The sequence below is a fragment of the Sturnus vulgaris genome, chromosome 21 (assembly GCF_052056855.1).
Source record: "Sturnus vulgaris isolate bStuVul1 chromosome 21, bStuVul1.hap1, whole genome shotgun sequence".
NCBI classification, from domain to species: domain Eukaryota; kingdom Metazoa; phylum Chordata; class Aves; order Passeriformes; family Sturnidae; genus Sturnus; species Sturnus vulgaris.
The window spans coordinates 3,639,534-3,662,900 of NC_142263.1; the positions used below are offsets into that span (position 1 = coordinate 3,639,534).

The window sequence follows — 23,367 nt, forward strand, 5'->3', positions numbered from 1 at the left end:
CCTCCAGCTGTGCTCTTTGAGCCCTCTTAAAATACCTGGCATAGCACACCCTCCATGAAACACCAAGTGACCGTGCTGCCTTGTGGAGCAAGGACCTGAGCACTGCGAGACCCTGCAGCCCTTGGGGCTCAGCGGATCCACAGGTGAGACCCTGCAAATTTATCTTCTGGAATTTATAAAGGAGAAAGGAAATTACAGAATCATCGAGGTAAACACAGCCCAGAGCCGGCAGCCTGATAGGTGATGAATCCATTCAAGAATTGGAGTGCAACAATACCATGGCAGCACTGCTGGATGCTGAGATGTCAGACACAAATGAATCACCACTACTATTATTTTCCTGGATTCCACTTCCCTCCAGGGATTCGCCTCCCAACACTCACGTAGGGAACAGCAGCAGCCCCAATCTGCTGCTTTCAAGTGCGAGAACTGCCCCGGCTCCTTTGTTCCGAGGGAAAGCGATTGAAAGGGATCGCACGTTGCGAAGGGCGCAGCGCTGGGAGATGGGAGCGGCACCCTGGAGTGGCCACGGCCGCTGTCCCCGCGGCTTGGCAGGAGCCCTCCAGCCTCGTACGTGCTGTTCCTTCTGTCGCTGCCGTCCCGGGGGAGCGGAGCTGCCGCTTCGGAGGCCGAGCTCTTCCTGCAGCTCCTGTGATCTCTCCTGAGCAGGCTCCGGCTGCTCCCAGGGCTTCCCGAGCAAGCTCTGCCTTCACACCTCCAGTGCTCTTGGCGCAGCCACAAAGAGCTGGGGAGGAGCCCCACTAACACATCGCTGCACACACACCCAGCCAAGGGCACAAAGAAAAGCTCCCGAGGCAGAGATGAGATGAGAGCTGGGATGTTCTTGCTGGTCCCGCAGCCAGATTTGCCAGCTCAGACACTCCTCATCAACCTCAACAACCATTTTTCCTCTCTAAACCCACAGAGTTAACGAACAAGCACTGAAGTGGGAGTGTCCCTGCTGCAAAGGGACACAGATATATGGTCTGGCTATCAAAAATAAAGGTGGATGCCATATAAGAAGTTCATCTGTCTTGCTGCTTCAGGCATATCAGTATACTGGCTTTGGCAGCCCTGCATCGACCTGTTGAGTGCTGCAGCAGTGGGCAGAACTGCCTCTGGACAGCCCAGCTCTGGTGGCTTCGCAAGAAGAGAAGCTGCCATCCATCCTTTCCTAAAGAGGGCAGCTCCATCCCAAAACTGCCCGTGACACGGGGGAATGGGAAAGGAGCAGAGACAGAGGCGTTGCCACCAGGCTGGCAGCGCTGGCACTGCCCCCCCAGCCCCAGCCCCACTCAAGTCTCCACTGGCGCTTCTGAGCTGTTCTGGACAAGACACAGCCTGTCCTGAGCCTGACTCCCAGAAAGGATTCCCAAGACACAACGCAACCCCTAAACCACAGAGCAGGTACAAAAACCTGCTTCGAAATGGTGCTGCCAGAGGCAGGCTGAACTGCTCGCTCTGCCCAAGCCAGGTGAAAGGAATGGATGTTTTTGGATAACTTACAGGCAGTGACACCTCTGCATGTTTATTGCCCACATTATGCTGAGCATTAGCACATCAAAGGCTCCTGATTAAATGAGGAGAGGAATGGCCCAAGGTGAGGTTTGTAGCTGTAGAGCTGCAGGCGTTTTGCTGGAAGAGATGGAAAGTAAAGAGTGAAATTCCAGAGAAAGCTATTTCCATACTGGAGATTTCAATCATTCGGCAAAACCCTTGGAAAACCAAACAGAAAAACTACGTTAAGATCGTAAACTGCAGATGAGCAAACTTGGATTTTCTTAGGCCCCAGGGTCGTTGCCAGATAATAAGTTGTATTATCCTGGAATCTCAAACTGGTGCTTTAAATTATCTGCAAGAACTCATCTCACAATAATGCAGGTGTGTGAATTCTTCAGAAATTGTTTCATTAGAAAACAAAGAAGTCACCACAGGACCGAAAAAAAAAAAATAAACCATAAAGGGCTCCACCAAAGCGGTTGAATTAAAAAGGAAGGATTTTGGCTGAGCAGAGGCCAAGGTATGAGAACATCATTTTGAAGAAGGTTTTCATTTTTTTCTCTGTGTTTGGTTTTGTGTACTAACCAGCTCCTGGGATGGAAAGCCAAGTGCCTCTTCCAGCAGTATTTGTGAAGCAAAGCTGCTGCTCAAGCCCCACAGTGCTGAGCCCTGCACAGGGCTCCCAGCTGAGCCCGGTGTTTCCTTTATGCTGTGGAGCTGGTACAGCCAATTTCCCCAAGAAATCAATGGGAAGCGTTGTGTTTCCAGGCCAACATCAGCTCCGGAGAAGCTGGACAGGCACTGATGCCCTTTGCAATTCAAACAACCTGTGATTGCTTCATTCAGAGCTGAGCTGCTTCCTGGGCAGAACCTTCACGAGTTCATAGCCCCAGAACTTGCTGTGTGTCCACTTCACTTCTAATCAACACTTCACAGCAAAAGGAGAAGTGGTTCTGCTCCCTGCCAAGCCCTGACATCAGGGAAATGAGTCCTCACCCGAGCCTTTAAAGCAATCCAGGTTCATGTACAGATGTGACATTTGGAGCCCCAAATGAATGCAGTGAAAGGTCTTGAACGGGTGCAACACAACTGCTCTGAATATGGAATTATGCTCAAATACTAGAGAAAAGCAAGATTTAGTTCAAATCCCTCAGCAGGCTTTCTCTGTGCAAGATGAGCTCATGATTTATAAATATGTGTTTTTACTATTATTGAGATTATCTGTGGCTGTCAGGGGACTTAGACAGAAACCTGTGGTGCTCCAGGTCCCAACCAGAGCTCTGAAAACCACTTTTGATCCCCAAAAATCAGGTTCCTTTCACAGGCAGGGCCAGCAGGTCACCTAGGGGTTACAGAGCAGCTTGGCTGTGGTGAAGGGAAACTGCAGAACACACACAAAAATACAAATGAGCAAATGCAGGGGCAGGACCAACCTTCCTGTGCACAGGCAGCTGCCACCAAATACTGAATCTTCACTCCAAACCTGTCTGAACCCCAGTGTCATTATTACAGTCCCTGCTGGATTGCTCCATCAGAGATGAGGATTTTGTTTCGTCCAGCTCCACTACCACAGGCAAAAGGACACCTGGTGCTGTTAAAGCCCAAGAACTTGGTTAATGTGGTTCCCATCCTTGCAAGACAATCAGAAACCCTCTGAAAGCAATGTCTAATCACAGCTGAAGGGAAGAACTGGCCTGCAGTATCCCATGGCATATTATTATTAATATTATTAACCCCTCTGCAAGCCTCAGGCAGAACTGTCCCTTCCCAGAAGGGCTCTCCAGGGCTGAGCTGTGCAGAGATTATTATTTATGAATAAATTATTTTTATTCAGACATACTCGGGTTGCCTGGGCTGAACACTTTCATTCATGGCTTTCACTGGACCTGCCCTGACTGTAGTTCAAATTTGGGTAAGGAAAGTAACAAACTTCTTATAACTGAAAAAAAAACCCAAGGAGAGTTCTGGCTGCAGCCTCACTTCCCAGGAGTTCCATCCTGTTGGGAGAATGTTGGGAATGTCCTGACAAATCGCTCACCTGGGGAGTTCCTTTGTCTCCATGATTAGAGCCTGGGAGTGGCTTCCTGTGAGAAAAAGGATGAGCTGACTGAGGAGGCAAAAGTTACAGCACATCAAGGTGGAACCAAGATTTGAACTGCTATAAATTATTTTAAGTCATGAGAAGCTGTAAGAGGAGCTTTGCACAGAAGGTGTGCAGCTGTGTAGAGCAGGTTAAGAAAGGCATTTGCTCCCATGTTAATTCTCTTAATCTTGTTACTTTCTCTTTAACCAGCTTAAACTCCTGCTGAGGGGGTGAGGATGAAGCCTCGGTCATTGCTGTGTATTTAAGAGGGGACAGCAATTCACTTTCTGGATATGTGAATAATGTTTACCCATGCTGGCATTTTACAGCTTCATTTTCTTCCTGTTAAGCTCAATAAAACCAGTGACTCCCCCACCACCTGACTCTCCTGGGTGACATTTACTCCAGGGTCCTGCTTATTCCAGTACAAACTCTGAATAATTCTCTGAGGCTTCAGCCACCTGCTTCTGACCTTTGCAGCCCATCTGGAGAACTCTTTATTCTACTCACATTGCTTAGGCTTCTCTTCCATCTGTTCTGGCTTCCACCTCTCACCAGTCAGGGAGGGAATTCTTCTTTCCACACCAATCCACGATCTCCAAGCATCAGGAGTCACTTGGCACTAAAAGCACACTAAGGCACAAAGCAGCCCTGGATCTTGTCCTCTCACCCCACCTACAACCACCCACAAATCACCCAGGGAAAATACTGGCCTCAACTTTCACTTTCAGTCTCTTGCTGAACCAAAACTATCCATGGCTATCACTCACTGGCCATCTCCACAGAGAATCCAGCTTTCTCCACAAATAAACCAAAGCACCAGGAGTGTATTCTGAAAAGAGACAGCAGAGTTTGGGAGCATCATTTAATGGCCAGCATTGAAAATCCAGGGCTGGAACACAATACTTAGGTGGGGAAAGGCAAAGTAGCTTGGGTTATGTAAATGACAACTTTTCTCACAGGGTTTCACCTGCCCAGCTGGACACAAACACACCTGAGAGGCCTGAAGAGCTTTAAATGCCCATTTCTTTTATCATCTCCTTTTCTTTGCTGACTCAGATGCTTCATTGTTCTGGTATTGCTGCCACCACCTTCATGAGACAAAAGCAGCCTCTGTGGAAGTGTTCTGGAATTAGATCTCAGCACCTTTTAAAGCTCTGTGGGTAGAGGGGATGGTGGCTGGAGAAGACTCCAAGGGATGTTTCTGGCACTGTACACACACTGCTCACCCTCTGTAATGTTCTGTCACTGCCTTCCAAGTGCTTTGAACTCTGGGAGCTGTAACTCATCTCACCTTCCCCATCCAAACTGGCCTTGAAATCTTCCAGGGATGGGAGATACTTTGGATTTTGTATTGTATGTAGGTAACTGAAACATTTCAACCAACCTCAGAAACAGAAAAAGATTTATTAGAAATATTACACAGATTTTTGCATCATACATTTTAATAATGTTAATATTTAAATATTAGCATGTCCAAATCTGCAATGCTTAGTATGTACATTCTAATGTGCTCTTTGTATAAATTAGATTACGATGTAACATCTGTACCCAACAGGAAAAGCTAAAACTGTCAGAGGTGATCATCCCATATGACAAACTCAAGCCTGGACCAACAGTCAATAAAAACATTGTGTCCAGCACTGCCCAATGGGACTTGGCACACGTGCATGTCAAAAATGGAGAGACCATCAGTTGAGAAAATAAAGTTCCTTGCAGTTCAGTGAGAAGCTGGTTCTGCACCGTGTCGGTGAGCGAGCATCGATGGCACTGGAGTTGGTACAAACCAACACAGCTGAGCATAGTAGAACTTATTGCTGGGTTTAAAATTGTCTTAATGCTCCATGCCCTGAGTCTTTTTAGGCAAAAAGCCCTCTTGTGACAGGAAAATGCATAATCTCATCCCATACAGACCCTGCCTGTGATCAGATGCACAGGGCTCAGCTTTGCCTAGAGCTGGCCCAGTCAGATCTTTGCTGCTGGTACCCCCAGCACAGCAGGATGAGGGAGGTATGAACAGACCAACAAGCCCAGGCTTGTGTGGTCATTGCCAAGGAAGGGGGAAGGTCAGGGAAGCCAGAAGATGGATTTTTGAAGAGTTCCAGGTGAGAAATCAAACTGGCAAGAACCAATCATTCTGCCCATGTGCACTTGGTTCAGACAAACAACTTGCACAGAACTGGTTGCACATACAAAACAAGAGAGAAAACCTTAAAAACCAACTTCAATTCACAGAAAGAAAACTGCCAAAACCTAAAGAGACCCTGCATAAGTCCAAAACCCCTCTGCTCAGCAATCCCTCAGCAAAGGCTGCCTTGCTGCAGTGCAGGAGGAACCGGGAAGTCTTTGTCCCCTTCGTGTTGCCATGAGTGTCACGGGCAGGGGAAGGGGAGGCTGGCACAGGCAGCTGTGCTGTGTCCTGTCCTCACCTGCTCAGACTCCCCAGGCTGCACTCTTAGGAGGAATGGCCCTCAAGCTGACAGTCCACACAGACCCTCTGATGTCCTTTGCTGTCCAAGAGCCCCAGGTGTGTCTGTCCCTTGTCCCTCTCCTCACACGCTGGGCTCTCCCTCAGTCTCACCAGGAACTTTCTGAAAAAGTTCCTCGAGCCCTTCTAGAAATCCTCCTCACAGGGCTGACTCTGGGCTCACTCCTCACACCTCTGTACCTTCCCAAGCCATGAAACAATTTGTACCTTCTTTGTCTCACCTGCAATTCCAGGAGCCAGACTTCACCTCCCACACTTGAATCTCCTTTTCTCTCTGACACTACAACACTCACACGCTGCCATATTCCTCCATGGAATGTCACTGAAATCCCCTTCCTAACTCTTCTTCTCACATGCTCATCCCAAATCAGCTTCCCTGCAGTCCCACAGACTACCAAGGTACACCCAGAGGCAGGGGCAGGTGGTGCCTGTGAGTGACAATTCAGGGAGCAAGGGACAAGATTTATCAGCCTGCACACCAGGGAAAGATCCATTACTCCTAAGAGGCAAAGTCAGAAAGGATTTAGGCAGTTCAGACAAACCTACTGCTCAACACCATCCTTGTCATATCATCACATCCAGGACATTTTCAGAGAATTCTCAGAACTTCTATAAAGCCTATCCAAATACCTTCCTGCTTAATTTAATTAAATTCCCTAACTTTAAAGGCAGCTTGAACTTTAATTTTGCAGCTCTAATCTGAGATGTCTCACAAGGGCCTGTGGAGTCCCTGAAAACCAGGCCAGTCTGCAGCATTTCGTGTAGGATGAATTTAAATTCATATTGAAATTTTAAGGCAGTGTGAAAAACAACAACCTGAGAAAGTCCAGGTCTAGAAATGTAACTGTGCAAGGTTTAAAAGGAAGAACCCCTCTACAATATTGTAACAGTTAGATGAACAAATAAACAATATCCTTAATTAAAAAAAAATAATCTAGAAAACCATCTCTCAAAGTATCAAAATGAGATGTTTGGCAGGTTTGAGGACAGAACAGCAACATTGAGGAAAAGGTAAAATCAAGTATCTTCTTCCCTACTACAACTCTGTGTTCTAACTCCTAGCTAAGTAAAAAATTAGGCATACACCACTAGAATTGGGCAGAATTAGTGTTTGGTCTATGCTACTGGGGGGCATGGGAGAGCAAGCTGCAAAGAGATGACAGAAACATTGCTGTGCACAAATCATTTGGAAAAAAACCCAAAACAAAACAGAGAGCTGCTGGATCCCACAGAATGGTCTGCAAGGGTAAAGTGAGCCTTGGAAAGACAGAGCAGTATCAGAAGAACCCTGGGAGGAGGTAACACACACCCAGTGGACACTGAGCCACATTGGACACCCTTCCAGTGACCACAGGGTTAAAATTCCCTTTTTTTTTGCATCATTTACTCTGACTTTGAGATGTTTACCAGACACTGGGAATTAAAAGTGTTTTTCTCATCCCTGCAAGTGCCCAATCCAAAGCCCACTGAGGAATATGGAATTTTCTGTGCTGACTTCACTCCAGCTTTGAAGTACAGCCCTTTGGAGAGATTTTGGGATCCCTGCCAAGGGACACCTCCAGGGAAAAGAGCTGCTGCATCCACGAGCCAATGGGGCTCTGCAATGTAAGTGCCTCAAGGAACCCTGCTCAGCAGAGTTTTCCTCTTCCATCTTATCTTGTATTTGAGAACAGGGAGAGCAACTCATCTTGGGTTCTCTATGGACATCGGGGTGTGCTGAGAAATCCTGGAGAGTGAATTCCCTCTCGAAAGGGCTCTGCTGCAAGGAACTGCCTGTGGCAGCACTCACAGCTGCTTTCCCACACTGCAGGGTGACACCCAGTGTGCAGGGGCACTGTCAGTGCACTCCCCTGTCCATTTTTATCACACAGCCTCTCCAAAGATTGGAATTGGACTTTCCTAGAGGCAATGGATTAGAATAAGTTTCAGACCAAAGCCAAGAGCAAGTGATGATTTTCTCCTCCCCCAGAGCAGGCACACACTGCCTTCCTCCAGCATCCTCTCTGTTCTAAGCACTCCCTGGCCCTGGGCTCTCCCATCTATTCCTGAATCCTGTATTTTGCTGTGAGAACACCAAGTCTGAAACACGTTGCTTATTAATTAAATAGCATTACAAAGTAAAATCAAATCAAACAACAAAGCACTATGGGGAACCAGAGGCTGAGATCAGCCACCTGCAAAGCCCTTGAAAGCCTGAAACCAATTTTGTTCTATGAAATCTCTTGTTTCCATTTCATGAGCCTTTTTCCAGGAGGTAGGAGCAGTGAGCACTAGTATTTTTTACAAGAGAGAGATGATCCCTAGCTCCCTAGGACTCATGTCCACAAAGCATCAGGGTTAAACACAGTAATTAAACACCAACTTTCTCCTACCAGCATGCCCTAAAGCAGCCAGGCAGCCTTTACATGCTCTCCCAGACCTGCTCCTAGAACAAATCCAGCAGCCTGTTGGATGCCTCTATGCTTAGAGACAAACACAAAGATTAACTTCATCAGGTGAAATGAGAGAAACAGAACACTGGACATTTCACAGTGTCTATCAGACATTTTCCTAACAGTATTACTGAGGTGGGAAGCTGCTCTCTGGCGCCTGATTTCCGTGGCACAGAGATGGGTTCCAGTTACATTGTTTGTCATTTGTGGAGTGAAGTTGCACCTTCCAGTGGTACTGATACATGACTGTGCTCCTTTACAGCACAACATCATTTCCAAGCAGGTACCAGTGCCCTATGGGCTGTATTTCATGGCCCAGGGCACAGGCTGTCTCTAGATTCCTGCCTTAGGCAGCAATGACATAGCTGTGCTGACCAGACAGGAGAAACACAGAAGGAAGAAGTTACTCCACTCAATCCACAAAGGATAAGAGATGTCACTGTACTGCTCACCTGATTACTGGCACCTTCCAAACTAAAGCTATTAAATTGCATTTGCAATGTTCCTGTGATAACTGTGCCTGCACAGTCAGCTGGGAAACCAAGCTCTGGCCTCCCAGAGTAATCAAGTAATGAAGTTGGAGTAATAAACCTATTTTTCCTCAAAGAGATTATTTCTGTTTGAGCTGAAATGAAGTCCTAGCACCTAACAGGATCATTCAGAGTTATTTTGCTAACTGGTGATGAACAGAGGGTGGTTTCTGAGTTACAAATGATCCTGTTACCATCCTGCTGGTTATGCTATGAGTAAATTAGTGCAGTTATTGGGTGAGATGTGTGAGAGTAACTCAGGTTAAGGTTCTACAACTTAAGTGCATCTGTCAAGGCGTTTTATAAAATATATGGAGGCAAGAAAACAACATGTACTTGGGATGAGTTAAGCATGTTTTGGCAAGAAGAGCATTTTTGTGAGCTTTTGTATTAATATTAATCTCCCAGCCTCCCTTGAGTGCCAGCATAGTCCACATTGACTTAAAACTTCATTACGTAGCAGGTCTCCTGTCAAGGCAAATGTTCATAGCCCAAGGGATCCTCTTCAGAAATACCCCATGTGTGCTTGAAAACGCTTTGCAATTTCCATGTGGGAGTAAACTTACCAATGGATTTGGTTTGCAAAGGTGGACAACAGGGAATTATTTGGTTGCAGTCCCAGATGGAATCACAACTATGGAAGAGCTTCCTTCTTTGTAGTGTTCCAAAACTACACTAAGAGCTTAGGTCGGTTGTGGAAGAGGAGCAAGCAGGTTTTTAAAGTGATCGAGTGCATCTGTAGCATTCTTTGTTCTCTTCCCCACTTCTGTCCACCTCTTGCTCTGCAGCTCAGGTCTCAAAGTATTTGTAGATCTGGGCCACGTACTGCATGACGCTCTGCCAGTCGGGCCGGTCCGTGTACATCATCTCACTGAGCTCCTGCAGGGACACAGCACCAGGCTCAGGCAGCCCCACCACGGCTCCTGAGCCCACCCAGCTTCCACCCCAGAGCCCCTTAAAGCCAGATACCTAAAGGATCACTGCAATGATCCACTGGGCAAGTGCAATTATGAAATCTGTTAATGCATTCTACAATCTAAAATATTTCTTCCATCTGCAATCAAAGATCAGTTCTCTATATAACTTCATGTAAGCTGATGCTTCTTTGCTCCTGAATCTAGCTTATGAATCCCATAATAGGTTTTTTTTGTCTTATAGTTGATTTTGGAAAAGCTTTTTATGAACAGTTTAACAGTTTAATGTCTTTCTGTTTCTTAAAGCACTAAAACAAAAGGAAACAAAATGGTGTAACCATTAGTGTAATGGTGTAATATGGCAAGTCTCTCCATAAAATTATTAATAATGTGGAGCTGGCATCCAAGAGAAAGACATTATCCATATCCTCATTTCAATACTGCATGACTTTCAGCAGTTCCTCCAAATTATATTTATTTTGTGATTCTACAAATTCTTTCTGGAAGTTCTCCTAACCCATGAACTTCCTGATGGTGGTGCAGCCTTCCCCAGCACTGTGTGACACTTTGAGTGCAGGGTCACTAACTGGCCACATGGCAACAAGGAAAGGTGCTGGAATGGTGTTTGCAGCAAATGTCTCCTTGCTAAAAGGTTACTCACCAGACTGGGTTTGATGCCCACGCTTTCAGCAGCTTGAAATGCCAACAGCAGATTTCTCTTCTGTAAAAATAAAGTCCAAAAGGATTAACATCAAAGCACTATTCCTTAACCTTTCCTTGCATCTGGTTACCCAGTAAGTTTCAATGAGCAGGTGTATTTGAAAACAAAACCCCTGGATTCCACACTTGCATGCAGACTCTTTTTTTGAGTCTCGCTCTTTTTTGATTCTTATTCACTCACAAGTTCTTTGTCTTTGAATAATTCATCTACTTCTGCCTGAGTGACACCCTCTGTTTTTGACAAAGAGGTTGTTGTGAAACTGGCTACAACTGGGAAAAAAAACCCCTGAAGTTCTGTCTTTACTATGAGTGAAAGGTTTCTGCAGAGGTTTTAATTAATATAAGGCACTCTTGTACATAATATAATTCTTTCTGTAATAGATACTGGTTTTGTGTTTATTTGCTGGACTCAGCCAACTTGCCACTGACTCTTCACCCAGCAGTCCCTGAATTTCTCTCTGGGAGTTCACTGTTGGTTTCTGTCTCCTTTTCATCCATTCTGTTCACTGTGAATTCTGCAAATGTACAACACAACTTACTTTGTCCTGGCTGTTGAGCTCCTGGTAAGGAATATGTGCAGGCAAATATGTGTGCAAGAGAGCACAGAAAGCCAGCCCATCACTCCAGCTGCTGCTGAAGTTGGTAATATCAATATTCTGTAAGAGAAAACATGAGCCATCCTTGAAAAGTGCAACACAACAACAACAAAATATATATATTTTAAAAAATCCAAACAATAGTTTTTTACATAGCCACAGAACAAAAACTCCAGAGCTGGGCTAGAAATATCTGTGATGACACTCTCACCACTGCCACTTCCAAAAGGAGGGAGGTGAAGAAGAAAAATTTGGAAATAAATAGTCTAATAGAGTTGGGAGTTTATATGGACAAGAAAAAAAAAAAAATCTTCCTTCCCTTGTTTCTGGATTATTCTTTACCAGCCACATCTCTTACTCTAAGGCTGCACTCAGGTGCAGAGCAAGCCCAGTTTCCCTGTTCATGACAGCTGAGGTCCAGAACCATGGGGGGGGATTACAGTGACTACAGAAACAGAAAATGGTATTTTAAAGTGAGCCCATCTGCAGAGGACTCCTTTAAAATGCAAGATTTCTGGGGATACAGACATCACTGCACTTGGGGCTCTTCCCTGGATGTTCTCAGGGGGCACAGCTGCAGGTAGCACAGGCCCATGAACAAGGTGAACCTTTCTGATGTTCCTGTTTGCACTGCCTGGCCATCCCAGCACACCAAGGAATTCCCATGGAATTCCCTCTCTTGCTGCTGTAGCAGCAGTTGTAGTTGCAAACAGCAGCCAGAAGCAGAAGAGTGAACTGATAAGAGCAAGAGCTGCTGGAGCAGGGAGGCTCTGGGACAGAGTGTGGAGTCACCTCCAACCCTTCTCAGCAGCCACATCTTCCTGTGTGCTCAGCTGCAGTTCACACTCCCTGCTCCTGCATTTTCTTTATTCTGCTATTTCCTGGTTCTTTCAAGACTCCCCAAAGATAAGGCTTTTACTGCATCTCTCATACAACAGCTGAAACAGACACACTAAAACCCAGAATTATTTCAGCATGTGCTCCTTGCTTCTGATTAGTTATCCAACCTGGATTTGGTCCAGTCAGAGGAGATTTCCAATCAGTGATAAATGACCATAACCAAACATGAGTCCAATTGAAGCAGTAGAGAATATTTCAGGTTAAAATACTTTGGCTGTAATAAATCTACAACTCTAATGGGCTCAGAAAGCAGCTGACATCCCCACACTGCACCAGCCACCACACTGTACTGGGCTCTGTTAACATCTGTCAGTGGAAGCAATACAAAAATGAGGCACTGGCTGAACACTGCCAAAGAAAAAGAAAAATTGCTCTGAAAGCTGCTTTGGCATTACCTATTTTATAAAATTGCAACTTTTTATTTGGAAGTCCAACTTTGTGTGTATGGAATTGGCTGAGCTGGATTATTCTGCTTTCTTGAAGTTTCAGACAAACAAGTTCTTTTCTATTTATCAATCTGCAGTTAGTGGGAAAGGATTGACTGCCAAGTTACAGAAGTGTTTTTACTGAGGCCAGTATGTTTTATCAGCAAAGAGACTATCATCAAATGCCAATATTCTCATTTTATTGTAGGATAGAAATGGAAAATGGAGGTTGTTCCTCCCCTTTCCCAAAGGCCATGGAAACAGGAACAAACAGAGCCTTAGTTAAGCAACAGGACTAGACAAAAAGGCAAGGCTTGTTTGTGTGGGAATGTTGTATCTATCCTCATTTTCATGGTGCCATAGGGAGACATGTGAGATACAAAACTGCTCCTTCACACAGCATTTCACTATCCCAGAATCAGTTTAATAATTTTACTCACCTTTTTCATTTTAAATACACCTAAAACTCTTCTCCTCTTCCCAAATCACAATGTCTACACATAAGAAGTGCTCATGTCTACATCAAAACTAGGTCCAAAAATCCCCAACAGTGTTGTCCAGCCAGTCATCCTCAGTAACTTTAGGATCTAAGTCTTACAGACAAGCAAAAGTTCAAGGATGGGATTCTGCTGACCATATTTGAACCACAGATGAAATCTGCTGCAAAGTGGTTTGCCACAATCAACAGCCAAAAGGAACTCAAATCTGAATTTTTGTCCTAAAGCCCAAAACGAACATTCAAAGGTTCAGCTCAATTGTTCAGCTCATAGTAAAATAAAAAATACCTAGGCATACTCAAGCCCACTTAGTTCCATTTTTGCATCTAACAAGAATCAATGAATTTTGTTTTTTTTTCTCTAAACAAATGCATTTCCATTTCATACACAGTACAAACCCCTCTCCCTGGCACTTCATCTTGGTTTCTGCGTTAGATACTTTTCAGTTTGGGATATAAGGACATGGTAAATGAAAAGTGATCTGTGTTTTGCTACACTGCAGCTTTATTTGTAGTACCTCCCCACTCTACCACACCAAGAGGAATTAAGTCAAAATAGAGTCAACTCTGATTTCTCGGAAGATCTCTGGCTCCCCTGAAGCCATTAAAAAAAAAAAAAAAAAAAGGAAAACAATTTAGGGAATGAACACCTCGGAAACTATTCCCTTCTCTTGATTATTTTGGCAGCAGAACCCGTCTCAGTCTTGCTGCCACACCTCTCTCCCTATTCCCCAACAGTCCCTGAATATATGGGAGCTATTTGTGTCCACGCTGGTTGTTAATGCACGATCCCAAGCTGCAGGAGGGTGATCTCTGTGTCCCTGTGTGCTCACGGCAGAACCTCCACCCTAAGCTCTGAGAAACTGCACATGGCTTCTCACAGGACACCCAGAAAGGATGGCACCACTCAGGGGGAGGATGAACCATCAGAATGAGTGCAGCAGAAATGAGAAAACGGAGCAGGGATTCAGATCCAGCTGAGCTGCAGCATTCACCAGGAAGGGGGAACAAGTTGCTATCATACAGCCACAGTACACCCTGTGGTCACTGCTACCCCAGGTCTGTCCTCAGCACTCCTGCACTGTCACCAGTCATGCAAACACTTCATTCTCTTCAAGCTCACGAGTGAACTCCTCTACATGCACTGGGAATGTTCAGAGGCTGCGATCTGGAAGCACACCAGGGAGCACAGGTATCAAAGTACCAAAGTGCCCAGTACAGTCTCTTTCTATGAACATTAAAGTAAAATTAAAAAAAAAAAAATTAAAACAAATAAATATTCAGGCAATGTTATTTGGATAACAAATGTACAATCTAGGATATTAGTGTCAGGTCAAGCCTAAAAGACACAAAACACCTGGAAGTGATTGACCTTAGCCCCCCATCCCAGGAACAGGACCTTTCCTGCAGATAACAGAGTCCTTGGAGAGCCTTGGTAAAGACACCCAAGGAAATCTGTGTGATCTGTTCTCACTAAAAACAATTCTTTGTTTGTCTGAGGAAAAAACCACCACCCCATTAGATTTCACTCGATCTTTGACTCCAAGCAAAAAGCAACAATGACATCATGCACTCCTCATTACAGTCTGAGTACATTAAAATCCTGATACAAGATATTCCCACTATGCACATGTTACTGTGCCCACAGCAATGGCTCTCTGAATCATAATTTTCTCCCTGAGACCCAGAATTATCAATTACAGACATGAATCAGCTTGAAACTAGCCTGGAACTATGTGGAAAAAAAGCCTGCAAGAAATACAACCTGAGCATCATTATTCCCACCCTCCTCTCATCATCCAGCATCCCCTCCTGCCTCTCCCACGTTATTGGTATGGAATGGCACACAGGAACCTGCCAGAGTGGCTAATTATGGAGGTTCAGCCTGTGCAGAATATAAAATGAAATACTTTAAAATAAATCTATTGAATAAATAAAATGGAATTGTGTTGTTTTTTAATAGCAGCTCTCCATCAAGTGGCTCAGCTTCCTCCAGCTCATCACTACCCAGGCCCTCACAGTTCCTCTTGAACAGCTCACTGGTTTTATGTGGATATATTTAAACACATGTCTGAACAGAAGCCACAGCTCTGCACATCTGAACTCTGACCTTCCTAAAGCAAAATGGATCAAGGTACCTTGACAGGCAACTTCCAAAAAGGACCCAAACCCCAACTTTAACAACAGCTGCATGCAACTGCAGATCTAATTTGATTTATTACACCCTAATAATACACACCTGGCTGAGGCCAGTTTAACAAGGTTCAGCCAAAGAGGTTCTATTCAAAAGAATCTTCAGGCTGGGCAAGTTCTAAACACTTCCTAAGAAGCAACATGAGGAAAGGATGGCTCCTTTTAGCATGTGTGAGCCTTCTGAACAAACAAAACACTCCAGTTCATCTGAAATGCTCCAGCAAAGATATGAAACATCTGGGCAATCTACAGGAACTATGGGTGAATGAGAAGTGTGGTCAGGTCCAGTTAACAGGGATGAAAGGCAGAAATGCCTGAAATTAAAGGCTGCCTGGATTCTTCTGTAATTGCAGGGTGCACCCAGATGACAACTGCACACAACTATTTTCAATGGGGAGCTGCAAGTCTGAAGTAATTTGTACATCACATTTAGTCCATCTACTACCAGGAACCTTTCTGAATTCTCTTACCAATCTTTTTCTCTTAAATGGAATACAGAATAAAGTAATGCCTTTTGATTAAAAGAAATCAAAACAGCAATGCTGTGTATTGAAAGTGGGTAACCAGGACTGGGAAGGAAGCCAGCTGACCTCCCATCCTCCAGCCTGTATTAATATCCCTGGTTCAAATGGTCCAGCCAACTGCAGTCCCCATAAGAATTGCTTTAAATTTCTCTGAAACCTTGTGTTTCTATCCCATAATCCATATTTCTAATGCTTCTCTCAGCATGGCAGTTAGCCATGCATCTTACTGCTGCATGGAACAGCAGAGCTCAGATCACAAAATGCTCTCTGAAAATGCAGTTAAATCATGTCATAACAGCACTATGAACTGAAAAAGGAACTGATGCCAGCTCTTTAAAAGTCATTAACTGCATTTCTTTTTATAAAGAATCCCTGCTTCCCACCACATTTTTAGGTTCTGTTTGCTCCTTCTTCCACTGCTGCCACAGGTGCTGCTTTGGGTTTAGCATTCATCATTTGCTTCAGTAAGTGTGAATTAATGAGTCCTTTAGCAAAGACAAGATATTAGAGGATTTATGGCTGCATTTTTTTTTTTTCAAAAGCATCAAACATCAATTTGCCACAGAATTCACATAGAGCAGAGACATTTAAATACAGGAAATTTAAAAAGGCTATTATGCATCCTACACAAAGATGTTTCAGCTCCCAACTATTTCAGTCTCAAAAACCAGAGAAGATACCAAAAAGTCAGGCAGATCCAATTTTCTTATATTAACTTTCCTACCTGAGGCAGACTGGCAAGAATAGGTGGAATAATGCTCTCTAAAATTTTGTGTTTAAAACAAGCTCATCTGGACAGGAGTTGTCCTACAGACATTGTTCAGAGTAAATTGTAAAGCCATTTTAAAATGATCTGTGCACTCTTCAAACTCAGCTCTTTCTTCCTGTGATCCAGGACTTCATCAAGGCAGTTTAGTTCTGATATTGTGCTTACAAGGGAGAGGTGGTGCTGAAATAGCTGCAGTTTTCATGAGAATAAAAAATGAAAGTAGTGGCAAATGGGAGACAGTAAAGGTAATACTGATAAAGTAATTATGTAGCTTCTCATTTCCTCTGCTTGCAAAGCAAGATGCTACTGACACTGAAACCATCCCTGCAACCATGCAGTGAGTAATCAACCTAGGGAGTCAAACAGCTCTACTGGTGCCTTTAACAGCTCCTTTTATTTGCATTTTTATATATAAAGACTGACTTTTTATAATGAAAACAAATTCTAGTGAACAATGGTTGAGAGTAGCTGCTGGCACAGTGTATAACACAGTGGATGAATTTAAACCTTTCCTAGCAAATATTCTGAGTTGTTTTGAAAGCAAATAACCTCATGACAATATCCTCATTACTAAAAGTCATCTACTTCAAAGGTCTCACTAAAGGTTAGTTAAGTTACAGAGGTTTGTACATATTCCTCAGTTTGGGTCTTAATTTACTGCTATGCACAAGACAGAGAGAGAAAATGTATAAAACCAAGTTCACAGGGAGCTGGTTGGTTGTTAAACATACAGGACCAAATGAGAGCTGGTCTAGGCAGAAGCAATTTTATGGATGTGTCTGGGTCATTTCAGAGATGAGGTAATGGTGACAAGAGATATTTATCAAGTGTGACTGGTATTTCTGTAATTTCCAGCAGCCACATTCCGTGAGAAGGCAGAGCAGGAGTCAGTTCTGTCTGCAGAGGTGGATTATAGAGCAAGACCAGGGACTGAGGAGTTCTCCCTCTTCTTTTAATCCCATTAGACACTGATGGGTTCTGGGTTTTGCTCTGCATGTCTCTTTTCAGCCTAAATTCCCCTTGTTATTCTCCCTGCCTGAAAGACAACTCCCTGCTTGCCACACAGTTGCCACTTCCATCAGTTTTGTCACCAGCTCCTCTAAATTCAGTGCTGAATGCCACAGAGAAGAAACAGCCTGGGCTGTGTCCCTTCATCCCCAAGGCTGCAGCAGTGAAGATGCAGCAGCACAACTCAAGGACCACACAGATACTCTGGGGAAGAGGGGAGGGAGAGAGGAGGGGAGGAATTAACTCCACTCTGTGTCCAAGACAGCAGCACAGCTACTTCCTGCCTGGAGCCCTGGTGCAGAATTGCTAATGACCACACTGGCTGCTCCCACGGCTCCTTCTAATTATCTGTATTGAGAATTCAGAGATTAGGCATGTCCTGGAATTCCTGGGTGCAGGGGCAGGCTGCAGACTGCAGCAGGCTCAGTGTGGAGGGTGGAAACACGGTGGGGAGAGGTCCCACCAGCAAAGGTTACTGGTGGAGCAGCAGCAGGGTTAAATTCCCAGTTTGGAGCTGTTCCAGCTGGTGACCAATCAATTGAGTGTTTTCACTGATTGTCAGTGCATCCAGGCAACACAAGGGAAGTGTCTTGGACTTTGGGATGGACAGAATGTAAATGCTATTTTTAAAATTACCCAGCAGGATAGAAAGTTACGCATGAGAGAGCTGCATTTATTTTATCCCTCCAATCAAGAGACTTGTATTTGTTTACAGGATAAAGCTCTCTATGTGAAAAAAGGTAGAGCTTGGCTCAAGTTATTTGGCTCCACTAGGGAAGCACGTTTGTGCACTGGAATCACTGAGAAGGGGTGATTGCACTGGTAATTAACCTGGTTATTCCTCACATACCATGATTTGGCTGCTGCATTTTAATTCCAGACACCAAGCCTGGGTCCAGCCGGGACATACAGAGAAACTGCATGTACACATTCAGCCATAAGTATTTTTATTTAGGAAAATAATGCTTTTTCCTGCTTGCTCAGCAAGCTCTGGCCAGCAGCTTCTGATTTTGCAAAGAAAATTGGGACTGTCTTGACATTTTCAGTCTGTATTTTCAAGAATTAAAATCTCTCAAGATTTCCCTTTTTATCAGAGAATCTTTCCAAATATTAATGAAGTTTCTATTCTATTATATGATTGTGTGATCTGTATTTTAACTGCTAGGAAGATCAAGGCAATGCTGTAATGTAAGATTTCCAAGGTCACAAAGATGGTCCAGACTTGGAAGCAAAATTCCTGACCAATTATTGTCAATTTTAATTTAAACACAGAATAATCTCTCCTATCTCAAGAGCTATTAGTAAAATCCTTTCAACTTTTGTACAGATAGGAAAAGTCAACATCCTCCTCTTCATCAAAGATCAGAGAAACACAGAGAGAGCCAGAAATTTCATCCTCATTTCATTCTCAGAAGCCCACAGAATATACTAATAACTTCCTGGGAAAAACCCACTGCTCATATATCCTTCTTCTAAAAGTCAAAATGCAACAAATGCTGTGGACACAGAGCTCTGTAAGCTTGTGCAGCCTGTCAGAACAGAAGGGCTGGCACTGGGACTTCAGGGGAAGTGTCATTGTCCCCCAGAGCAAACCTGAGTGAGTTGCTGGTGTGACTCAAAGCTTTTTCCTGCTGGCTCAGCAGGCTCTGATCTCAGGCACAGAGGTTGGTGTGGCACCAGGGAAACCTCCCCAGTCTGTCCAGAGCAGAGATTCTGCCATCAGTGCTGCTCAGAATGACTGGAGGGCTGCCATGCAAACCTGGAGGGGGTTTTGTGCAGTGTTTTTCTTCACCCACATAACACAGCCCAGGAGTGATTTGTTTTGCTGTTAATCTTCACAAGACCACAGTCCTGTGGGAATTCCAGCCTTTCCAGGCTGCACATGGGATTTAGTTCCTTGCTTAGAAAAGTGAACCTGCTCATCTGCTCCTCAGTGCTGCTGCTGAATTAGGCAATGCCACTGCCCACCTCCTTCTCTTGACCAGTGAAACATTTAGATAGAAACCTGCTTAGTTTAGACAGAAACCTGAGAGATTGATTCAATTTGGGAATGTACTGAAACAGTTTCAGGCTATCTGTTGACACAAACACACAATGTAATGTAGGAAGTGCACATCTGGTAATTGGAAACCACTGGGTTCTCTCCTGTATTTCCTGAGGACAAGGCACAGCTGTGCTGGGATTCTCAAGCCTTTAAAACTAAGCTCCATTATATATGTGTCAAAGGAAGTGTTTGAGCAAGCCAAGTCCCAGGTTCAAAGGGTTGATCCTGGGTTTTGTCCCATTCAGTTCTAATTCTGGTAAAGAATCAACTTTGCTGGAACTGCCAACCCTGAGGACTGTGGTAGCATTTATTTTTTATATATACATACTTTTTTAAAAAAACATTATTTACACAGCTCTGTTTACTCTCTGCAGTCCAAGACGATGCCAGTGAGGTAAAGTGCTCAGCTGACAATTAGAAAAGATTAATGCTTAAGTAGACAGAGAATGCCAACTCCTCACACTAATAACATACAAAGAAATAACAGACTTCTTGTTTCTAAACACAGCCCTTATTTTCCAGAATAAAGAAGAAACCTTCAAACATGGATGTGTTGAAAGTACAGCTGGCCATGAAGGAGCTTTGGGATCTCCTATAAAGCAAGTCCTCAGAGACTGCAGCTCCAAGAATGCACCTGCTTGATGCATCAGCAGTCCAAAAATTGCCGTTCTGTGTCCCAGCAGAGTCCATCTCCCAAAGGAGAATGGTCCCATGACCACCTGACCAAAGGGAATATGTTACATCCATCTTTGTGCATTTTTGGGTCACACTTAATCCGTGCTGGATCTCATCCAGCCAGCAAACCAAGCAAAAAAGCATCAGAAAAAGCAGGGGGGAACAACATGGAATAGAGCCTGAGAACAAGGAGGATTTGAAGGAAATACTGCCTAGCATAAAGAGAAAAGGAATGTGAATTCCTGTGAGAAAAAGAAAGCCACAAATTCGTAAACAAAAAGCTGGTATTAGTCTGAGTTTAAATTGAACACAAAAGGATAAAGAGCTTTGTATTACATCCACTGCCAAACCACCAGTCGAGCAGTCTCTTGCTATAATTACTTGACAAACAGCAAATACTGCAACAGCTTGACTTTTCTCCCTAAGCTTTTGTATCCCTGCTCCATGAAGAGCTGCAGCTGATGCACTGGCACTGCCAGAGTCAGGGAGGTGACACCATGCAATGGCTTGAAAGCACAGATCAAGAATACATGAAATACAAGCATTTTCAGAGGTACAGCTGCCATTTGCCTTTATGAGTTCTAGGACATTCCCTGTCTGCTCCTATTTAGCATTTTTCTGCTTAAAACAATCTCATAGCTTTACTGTAAGAGATGGTGGATCTTCAACAAGTGGTGGATCCCAAACAGGTCCTGTTAAACCAAATATCACTTTGAATAAAAGAATAACCACGAAAATGTACTGGAGAAAAGAGCCAGTCTCAGATCCTCTTTTCCTCTGGGCCACAGGAAGGGTGTGTAGTGGCTGAAAAGAGCACGAAAATAGTTCCATATTCATTAACATATTCCTTCTCTCTAGAGAGAGCATGTGTGACAGAAACAATAATCCTCAATTCTAATGATCATGGGTTAAGTGCCTCTTGAAGTTCTGTGTTTTCACAATACATCTGTGAATAGCAATAGACTTTAATCTAGAGAGGTTTGGCCCCATGACAAATGGTCTCTACAGAGAGGAAAGAGAATCAGGGCACTAAAATGACACCAGAGTCACTAATGACATGATTATGAAAGGTGATAATGCAACAAGAATGACTCTCAGCAGCTTCCAGGAGTTCCAGCTCACAGGAACTCAGCCTGTTAGAAAAGAGGCACCCAATTCCTGCTTCACACTGCTACTAGAATGTATCATCTTTTTAAATAGATGAAAAAACCCACAAGACAACAGAGAAAAAGCTATTTTAACACAAATAGCCTAGTCTCAGCAGGCTTTGTGGTAAATGAATTTCAGAGCCACAAAAGCATTGCTCAAGCCTGGTCACCTCATGGCCCTACATGACACGCGATGATGTCACTGAACTCAGCCTGTGTATCTGGCAGAAAGGAGCCTGTGCACAATTCTTATAGGGAACCATACATTAGATTTGGTTTTTTAAGGTGGAGATTTTCCCACCAGGAAGTTTTGCACAAAGACACTGAGCCCAAAGATTTCACCACAAAGATTTCTGATTTCACCACAATTCTTGTTACTACTGAGACTTTTTAGCACCTCCCCTGCATAGTTATTCAGAATCAATGGCCAAAATGCCAGATAACATTCATCTGGGCACCAAAACATGACAATTGAAATAACATGATCAATAGTGCCACAGTTTATGCAATTACATTTTCACATTCTTTTCTCCTAGTCACGAAACCGAACTCCCACTTTATTTTCACTCTAGTGATTCTGTTTTCATGTTCTAAATATTTTTTTCTTAGTATGCATATCTTTCTGATATCAAATCACTGTTTAAATAAGGATCTTAGAATTGACATAGCCAATTACAGAAACAGAGATGCTTTCATGTTTCCCCTCAGTTACTGTAAACTCATACAATTTCTTTTTTTAAAAAGCAAACAAAACCCTCCAGGCCACTGCTAATTTGTGTTGTACTTCCCCCAACTCCCCTCAGTGTCCCTGGTTTGTTTTATGAGATTGCCTCCTGGGGAACACGCTCAAGTTCAAAGCCAGAGAATGTTCCCACTGTAGTCCATGCAAGGAGAGTTTATGGTTGGACTTGATTCTGTATTTGCCAGGAGTAGGATGAAAATTTCTATCTACAGCATAAATTTTGTATGAATTAAAGCATTTAAAAAGTGGAATCTTGTGTGCTGCTCCCGAGGTCTCATCCCCAGATACCCTCCTAGGTCACCCATCCAGCTTTCCTCTGGGACAGGAGGAGTAGCTGATACTGAGAGTATCAGTCATTCTAATCCATTTTGCTCATACTGCTCAATGAAATCATAATTTAAACAGAAAGGAATTCCCCTTTTCCTCCCCAGCTCAGATGAGGAACTGCTATCACACATATTGCCACCAGAAAGAGAAGTTAGGCAGTCAATAGCAAATTTTTTATGCTCTCATTCTGCTGTGTCACAGGGCTGAAAAGAGTTTGCATCCAAACTTCTCCCTGGTTCTGGGCTTCATGTGAGGAATGACCCGATTATCCTGGAATTTGCACAGATGATGTCTCACAGACAGAGGAGTTATCTCTGGAAAAGAAGTCATGCACGTCACCAGGGTCTGCTCTGTGGAGTTCATTACCTCATTCCACTCTTGCAGAGGCTGAGGCAGGAAGGAGGATGACGTTCTTTACTCCATTTCTTGCACTCAAGAGTGATAAAAATTCCCTGTGGAGCTAAACATCAGCCTTACCATGGGAGTGCAAGGGTCTGGGAAAAGCAAGTTCATGATGAGTTAGTGAATGCACAGCAAAGAGTGCAATGGGAATGAGGAGCTGGGGAAGAATGTCCAAGGGAGAATCCCTATAAACAAAGCAGTGAAGATAGAGAGGCAAAATTCTCACCATAAATCAATATTGTGATGGTGCTTTGGTTCTTCTGACTTTAATATCTACCCTGAGATGTCACACAGGCCTCTGCATTTGCAAAGCCACATCCTTTCTTTCTAAAAGCAACACATTTAGTTCAACTTGGGTGTAAATCAGAGAAAGAAACCTACAGGATGATGCTCAGAACACTCCTAAGAGTGAATTAATCAGAGTTAAACTGTTTAGAGAGTGAAGGAAGCT

The 23,367-nt window shown here is 43.9% G+C and overlaps 1 protein-coding gene across 5 annotated transcripts in view; it reads right to left on the bottom strand.

Annotated features, from left to right (window-relative positions):
• Positions 1-4,971: 4,971 nt before the first annotated feature.
• The window catches only part of SPECC1 (sperm antigen with calponin homology and coiled-coil domains 1), an 86,964-nt gene continuing 68,568 nt past the window's right edge, over positions 4,972-23,367 (bottom strand). For all 5 annotated transcript variants that reach the window (XM_088177030.1, XM_088177032.1, XM_014876535.2 and 2 more), the window contains 3 exons: positions 11,207-11,323; positions 10,609-10,668; positions 4,972-9,912 (listed from right to left, as the gene is read on the bottom strand). In XM_088177030.1, coding sequence (XP_088033156.1) covers positions 9,823-9,912; positions 10,609-10,668; positions 11,207-11,323 — 267 coding nt within the window. In that variant the 3' untranslated portion in view covers positions 4,972-9,822. The remainder of the gene's footprint in view (positions 9,913-10,608; positions 10,669-11,206; positions 11,324-23,367) is intronic.